Below are 8,379 nucleotides of genomic sequence, written 5' to 3' on the forward strand. Positions count from 1 at the left end.
AAGGAAATATTTCGAAATTTTCCTTGGGTTTAATGTGTTGCACGAAAAAAGCCATATATTATACTTTTGCATCTATGATAATTATTTACAATTCAAACATGAAGTAACTTCATTAATCACGATCTTAATGATTTTAAGCCACGCCCTAAAGGTCAGCCCCGCCTCTGACTTGCGCGTGCGCTCCGAGATGTCTCTAGTTTTAGTCATCCATTGACACTCCGGGAGGTAGCTTCCTTGACACATATTTATCATAATATTTTTTTTTTCCTTATTATTTTTTTACGTTTCACAAAGAAGATTGTATACATTCATATCAATGTTTTGATTGAAGTAATATAAGTACGTGAATAGCATTAAGATGGATTTCTTCAAGGCGAATTTCTATATGCAAAATGAAGATTTGGAAAAAGAAGAACTATTGTTGGATGAGATGAATTTAGAGCCAACTTTATGTCATGACGCTGGTGGTTGCAGCCATGAGATGTTTCCTAACTATCTACCAATGTTTTACGAGTGCAGAGCGGAAAGAGCTGAAGGATTCGTGGGGCAGATGGAGACAGCGCCTGAGACTTGGGGCTGGAGACATTGGGATGGTCAGGTTTGCGTCAAACAAGAATCGGAGGCTGAAGCAGTTACAGGCGTTAGTGAAGAAGGTAAGGAAAATTTATTCAAGAAAATTTATTATTGGTGAAAAAGCTATAAAATAATTAAAATATAGCTCATTTGCCTTAAAGATGTTACCACTTTAAAACTTCTGCGTCTAATACAAGTGATGGGTATTTACCTGGGCAATGAGACATGTTTTTGGGGTTTGGAGTTTTGAGGTTTGCAGTATCTTATTAAGGTAGTTAAGCTGGAAGGCTTTCACGGGAATATTATTTGATTAACCTAGGAGGTCGCCGAGCTCTTAGGCCACTGTTGGAGAAGGCTTCATGTAGTATTTTCTCGCAACGACCCTCTAGAAACTCGGTTATAATTAAAAACACTTTAGCATTGCAATTTGAGGATGCCCGGAGAGATGATCCTGTATATTAGTTACTGTTACAAGAGAATAATTTTAGATCTCATGAAGTGACAGTTTGAATTTAAAACACTTGTTATTTGCTACTAGAAAAATCTTTTTATTATGGCACATATGTCCTATATATCAAAAATATATAGTTTTGATGATTTAACGTATTATCTACAAAAATAAATAAAATTGAGGTGCATTTGTAATATTAAAATTACCGCTTTTTACTACATGCCTATGAAAGCAAAATAATATTTTTTAAACTTTTCCTTTTTTATCTGTCTGTCTGTTTGTTCCTGTTGGTCTATAAAATGGCTGAGCTGATTTTGACGGGAATTAAACAGACAGGTAACTGTTGTAATAAGAAATAACTCGGGCTGTATATGAGAAAAATTCTTGTACATAAAATATCTAAATAAATTAAACATTTTTTTATTTATTCCACGCGAACCAAGTCGCGAGCTCAGCTAGTAATTTAAATATAATAGCGCAAAGCTTACCCGTCTTTGTATATTAACTACTACACATATTTTCTTAAAGTATTAATGAAAAATGTTATATAATTTTCATTATACCACATGTATTAAACAAAAAAGTTTGTATATTTATTTGAAATAAATAACAACATTCTTCATTCCATCATTTTCAATATTCCTACTCTACGTCCTTGGATATATATGTTTGTATTTGAATAATAAATAAATTATAAATATTAATGATGTTTTGTACTATTTTTTCTATAACATTAACAAATCTGCCTACTTGTTATGCCTACATAAGGTTGCCATAACACAAAGTGTGACAGGTATAAAAAAGTAGATAAATAATTAAAAGTATATTGATACAGAGTGATTGGGTACAGGTAAAAAAGCTTTAAAGAAAGCTATATGTAGCTTCTAGCTGTCAGTAAATACATGATAAACCTTTTCTAAAAATTAAATTCAGAAATAATAAAGTTACAAAATTTATTATTGTTTATTATCGATACCTGCAAACTTTTTACTACTAGAAATTAGTGTCTCGTTACATTGTAATAGAAAAAGTAAATTAATGTAACGTATTTCAAAATTATCGCTTTATACAAAGAGATTGGTATTATGAGTAAAAACTTTTAAGTTTTTGCTGACATATGGGCCATACAATCTCCTCCTTTTAAGCTTTTCCACCTATAACCATAGAAATAACGAGGACGAAGTATAAAAAACAAAAAATGACCCTTAAAGAACTCAACCTAAAAGAGAGATTATCGTTCACTGTACAAAACAAATCCTTAGAGTTCATTGGATATATCGCTCGTAATGTAGACTCGATTGAATGTTGGGTGGTGCAAGACAAAGTGGAAAGCAATCGATCTCGTAGATGCTCTTCAACGAGATGGACGGAAATCATCAAAACTGTCACTAATAAGTCAGTAAATGAATGAGCGAGCTACATGGCGAGGCTTAGCGAAAGCAACAGCGGCATCAGAATCGACAGAGGCATGATCACGACCACTCTGACAAGAGTGCATGAATGAGAAGAAGATATACAATTATAGTTCATGAATTAATCCAGGGGCGGCTCTAGCTCGTGTAGCGCCCGTGTGCAATGAAAGCCTGACACCCCCCCCCTCCCCCACGGCTATAACTATTAACTTTGGCGTCGAATCAAGAAAGTTTTTCCATATTCCAAAAAGCTATTTTATAAGTAGATATAGCTTACAGTATGGTATTGGTTACAGCCTTTTTTCCTGTGACGGCAGAATAACACTTGTTTTTATGCCTGTAGCACATCTATGTTGCGAAACTAAACGGTGAACCGAAAGCGATACGTGAAATAAGGTTTATTTCGAATTGAAACAAAATGTTCGAAAAAGAAGCCGCCCATAGGCATCTCCACCGCACTGTCTGGCCGCTTCTGTCATATCATTGTTGTACCATGATGATCCAAGACAATGCTGTTAGCTGTCTCTGGGAGCGCCGCGGCGTCCCCTGAGATAGCGGTGCCCGTGTGCATTGCACACCCTGCACTATAGGTTAGGCCGCCTTTGAATTAATAAAAAAGACACTGCCTGGCTTGTCCAGTACTTAAGTATGAGTCTATAGTGCGCAGATGCGCAAATTACCGCTGGAGGTACAGTCCTGGTCACAAATATTAGACACCACCATAAAACTTATACACCTTGAAAGTTATTATAAAAATTAATTATCTGTTTAATAATATAATTAGCGGTAATAATAAAGTAATATTTTAAACAATAGACAAGGGTTTTTAGGGATCCATAAAACAAAACGCAAAACATGAAAGACTGTTTTTGTAAAAATTAATACGAAATGTTAGTCATTTTTGATCCCCGCGCTTTCAAAAGCTGTTGAGTATTAACTGTGAAGTAGAGATGACGAAATAAAATGAGAGCCCAGTAAACTCAGACAAAAATCTAGATGCCAAATGAACAGGGATAATCGTAATTAGAAATTGTCAGCTTAGCGAAAGATCTAGATGTGCTGTCTAATATACTATTAAAAGGCTTACGGAGTTAGGCTCACACATTAATAAAATGAAACAATGTATTAGGAGCACCGGAAAGTAATGTCGCTTTCTTAAGTTAAATTCACACGATTACATTTTTAGCAAGTTTTTATTTCCAATCAACAATATATTAACCTTCGCTATCAACAACCTTTTGCCGTCTAGTATATAAATTTTCATTGCCGTAGCGGTAAAAATCAATCAGTATTTCTGTAAAATATGTCGACAGAATCGATGTTACTTTCCGGTCCCCCTAATATATACGCGGTGACTTTTATTAATTTATGTATGGCACTATTTACTTTCTTCTTTTCTCTTTTAGTTTCTCTTACTGCTGATGATCGTGAATCTCTTTGACTTTGTCAACTCGTCTCGTGTATTTGAAGTTTAATTTTATCTCTATCGGTTTCATTCCGTTCCTTAGCTTACTCTACTTATTGGCACCTTTAGCTCCTGCGATGTCTAGTGTAATCGCTGTCTTGGACTTTGGTCTCTCATTCTCTTTTCTTGCTTGTTATAAGTCAACGATAGTTGTCAATAAGTTGTTATTCAATTTTATTTCCTCTCGACTCCAATGATTTCCTTTATTGCTGTTGTGTATACAATATAAAACGCTCGTAAAACCCACCTGGAGAGGAAGATCGTGAATTTGCTACGTAAACAGTCGTAAAGTGTAGCGCCGGCGCCATGCACGTGGGATAGATTGTCTCGCGGTTGCTCTGTATGTCTTAGTGAAAATACTGAGCTGATGGAATGTACCATTTAGTGGTCAAGGTGACGGAAATTTTTTGTCTTTTGTAAAGTATATAGATGGCGTGCGGGAGGCTTTAATTTCGGAGGCTGTCTATAGATGGCGTTGATCAACATTCTACTCCTAATATAGTTTGACACAGATGATCTTACTAAAGTATTCTGTTCGGTTCACGTAGTAACTTATTAAGCCAAGTCAACTATAACTTAGGACGAGTTGTCGTTGGAAGAATTGTTGGAGTTTAGTGAAGTCGAGCACCTATTGGAACGAACGGGAGGCCTTCTATAGATTCTTCCAAGGATTTGCCGGTTTCTTTAAAATTATTTCTTTTACGGTTTATAAATATCTTAACATATAAATATTATTTCATTTAGAAATATGTAACGTGTTTAATGAATGATCCGTCGACTTCCAGAAGTACGATGTCCGTCAAGCCGCAAGGAGCGCACGGCCTTCACGAAGGCGCAGGTCCGCAGCCTAGAGGCGGAGTTCTCGCGCGCCAACTACCTCACACGACTTCGGCGCTACGAAATCGCCGTTGCTCTGCACCTCACCGAGAGACAGGTCATTTGTTCATTTAAACAACAACATCAGTCAACTACAATAATGTGGTTCAAAGGCCAATTGCTACTAAAATATACACAAGGAAAGTTACTTTCGGCAAATAACAATAAGCCTATATTATATTCACCCTTTTAATTATAAACTCAATGAGTTTAAGTTACGAATACGCAATAAAAATCCTAAAGTAAAATACGTTTGTTTCGAAACATGTAGCATCAACTTCGAGTGCCGGTCTGGTGTGAAATACAGGGAGGAATCAATAGCCTCCCTGATAAGACAAGAAAAAACCAAAGAAGAGTTCCTTCTACTCTGTAGAAAAATAATAAGTATAGTAATAGATAGAAATAAAAGCTAATAAAAATGTAAAAGAGTAATGAGGGATGTATGAAAGGCGTTACAGAGCGAAAGGGAAAGACAGAAGAATTGTGGCAAGAATGAAAAGAACGAAAGATCATACGATGTATGAAAGACGATAATGAAAATAAAAAAATATGTGAAAAAAATTAAATAATGTTGAATAGTCCCTGTCCCACACGGGAGGGGGGTACGAGAGGCTCCCAATAGCGGGGGCCATAAAAAAAACATGTAGCAATTTTATTATTATTATTTTTCCTATCGTGCCACCAAAAACTGTCAATTAGTTTTGCAATTAGAGCCTATTTCACAACATCTTATTATCATCTTATCAGACCGATAGACAATACCCGTTGGCGCGGATCCAGCGACTCCCTAGTAGGGTAGCATACCGACACCGTGTCCCGGCATGTAGTCACGCTCGTAAACTACAAGCACTGCTCATTGTCGCTTCACACAAGCAATTCTTTGACCTAATTCGGCGAAGTTGATTTTTTGCGGATCTCATTTTTATACGATCTCGCAGCAAAATCTGAATACAACCCTGTGCTTTGCGTGAATTCGTCATTTATAAGGTCCATTATAAACGTCATCACAGATTCATAAGTCATCACCTGCAACACACACTGGTCCTCACCTTTATTTTTGGGTGGTATTTCGGACGAAATTTTTTGGAATAATGTTGTGATAATAATTTAATTATTCATATAATCTATAATATTGGAATATTTACTGTGACCACTTGCGCCATTGACATCATGGGAAGAATGCCTGAAGAGCTCAGAATAAACTTAGAACAAGGGTTGCTTTGGCTACTTTTATAATATTTTTAATAGTAAAATACTAAAAAAGACTATATTCTTCTCAGACTATATTCAGGTTTTTTTTACAAGTTTTTATTTAATGAAACTCTTCATTGTTTTACATGATAATTTATCTGAGGTACCTCCATATAAACATATACGTTTAACACTAGTTTAATATAGCTCTCATCTTCTCTGAAGTTTAGTTATAGAAATTTCTATTCCTTTACAGGTCAAAGTTTGGTTCCAAAACAGGCGCATGAAGTGGAAACGTACCAAGGGAGTGACTAAACACGAGAAAATGAGAAACTAATCAAAAGCACCAGTCAAAGCCATTCCTCTCGATCTAGTATTTTTTTTATTAAAAACAGATATATGGTTTTACGATAAGTAATTAATATGCAAAAAACTTATTTAGTAATTAATTAAATTGAAAATTAGATAATAGTGTACGTACAAAATTTATATAATAATCTGTATTCTTATTAAAAATATCTGAATATTATATTAATAATAAAATATTTTATGTTTTATATAAGGTATATTAAATGCAATGGATAAAATACATCGTTGTTTTAGCCTATAGACGCCCACTGCAAGGAATAGGCCACCCAGAAAGATATCTATAGGGGGAATACCATAATCGCCATGCTTAGCAGGCGGGTTGGCGATCTCAGTGTGGTATTATAATACGCAGAGCATGCTGCTGCCCATCCTCTGGAAATTTGTTAATGAGCAGTAACAATTATATATAAATAATATACAAAGTATGTATTACATAAGATTGAATCTCAGGAATCGAATCGACGACCTATGATCGCAAGTTTCAGTCCTTACCGCTGGGCTATCACTACTCATATACATGAAATACACTGAATAAATACATGAAATGATAAATTTCCGCGTAACTTTCATATCAGATACAAGAATTAAATTATTTGATCTTTTTTATTTATATTGAAATAATAAATGACAGCTTGTTACAGACTATCGAACAAAATTTTTTATCAGAGCCTTCGAAGTTATTTGGAGTTCTAAGATTTTTCCAATTGATAGTAAAAGCATACTAATAAAAAATTGGCGATTGATTAAGTGCATATATTTAACATCATTTTCTCCTTAAAATTTATCAAAATATAAAGACTTAGTTGAATAATATCAAGTGTAAATAATAAAAGGAATTACACAGATAATAACTTCTTTAAAAAGGCGACTTTTTGCGATTTTTAATGCTCGGTGATGTCAAATATAACTTTTGTTTATGTCGACCACCGGAAAACCAATTTCGATGCCCAGGGATGTTGATTACTTAGGCAGTTCCTGGTTTAAATTGGTACCACCACACCTATCTCGTGTTTACTGGCTTCCAAGCATAGCTACGTGAATATCAATCTGTGTTAACCCGAGGTTGTTTGACATCTTCATCCATAGCCCGTCACAAAGACGAAGTGATATGTAAATTAATGTGATTGTTTAATTAACAGTAAATTAAGCAGTGAGAAATTATAAAATGGCTTTTTATAAGAAATATACCTAGATCAGTGTTTGCCAAAGTGGTTCCGTTGTCCCACTAGGGGGCAATTTGTTTATTAACACGGACAATTTAAAAATGGATTCGACACGATTTTAGCCCTTTCGTTTCAATATAAAAATTGTGTATTTTACATAGGGGGGCGTAAGAATTTTAGAAAGTCTGAGGTAAGGTATGACACAAAAAAGGTTGAGAAACACTGGTCTAGATATTATGTAATGTAGAAGTGCAGATTAGTGCATGTAAACAATATTGGGCGTTAAAAAGTGTTTTTTCATTATAAACTTGTTTAGTAAAAAAATCTCGTATTGTTTTTGGTTCCATTGTTAATTTTAAATAAATAAAGTAGATACAAGATATCTGTATCTTACTTAGTACAGTATCGAATTATATAAAATAAATAAATTACTTAATTTTAATTTCTTATATAAAAATTCTTATTAGTATTGATAATTTCTTAATTTATAATAAAGCTTGAGAATGAATTACTGTATCGTTTTAAGGACGTTTGTGAGAGTGATCTCAAAAGAAAACGTTTGAGTTTCTTATGGGAATTTCTTAGGGGTGTTAAAAACCCTTGTCTTTAAATTGAAGGATGCCTTACCTATAGTCTTCTGATTTAAGTTTCTATAAAATTACAATTGTGACGTACACAAGATATCACTGTGGATTATATGAAATAAATATACACCTATCCCCCGATTTACACGGTAGATATGTTCCTGAGAAAAACGTGTAAATCGAAAAACTTGCAGAAAATGCATAATTTTGCTATTTAACAGTCGTGATTTTGTTCAATATTTTTAGGTGTACACAGAAATAAAAATAAAATGCACTGACAAGTATTTAATATATT

General features: G+C 34.3%; 1 protein-coding gene across 1 annotated transcript; it reads left to right on the top strand.

The window, feature by feature from the left end:
- The first annotated feature begins 286 nt into the window (after positions 1 to 286).
- Positions 287 to 6,441, top strand: LOC137931017 (uncharacterized). Its single transcript, XM_068774410.1, has 3 exons — positions 287 to 653; positions 4,687 to 4,835; positions 6,225 to 6,441. Exons 1-3 carry the CDS (start codon positions 359 to 361, stop codon positions 6,303 to 6,305), a joined length of 525 nt encoding a protein of 174 aa, XP_068630511.1. The 5' UTR covers positions 287 to 358; the 3' UTR covers positions 6,306 to 6,441.
- The last annotated feature ends 1,938 nt before the right edge of the window (positions 6,442 to 8,379 follow it).

The sequence above is a fragment of the Battus philenor genome, unplaced genomic scaffold (assembly GCF_028537555.1).
Source record: "Battus philenor isolate CCGP_79_NKW_IND1 unplaced genomic scaffold, ilBatPhil1.0.hap1 SCAF_11, whole genome shotgun sequence".
In the NCBI taxonomy this organism is placed as follows: Eukaryota; Metazoa; Arthropoda; class Insecta; order Lepidoptera; family Papilionidae; genus Battus; species Battus philenor.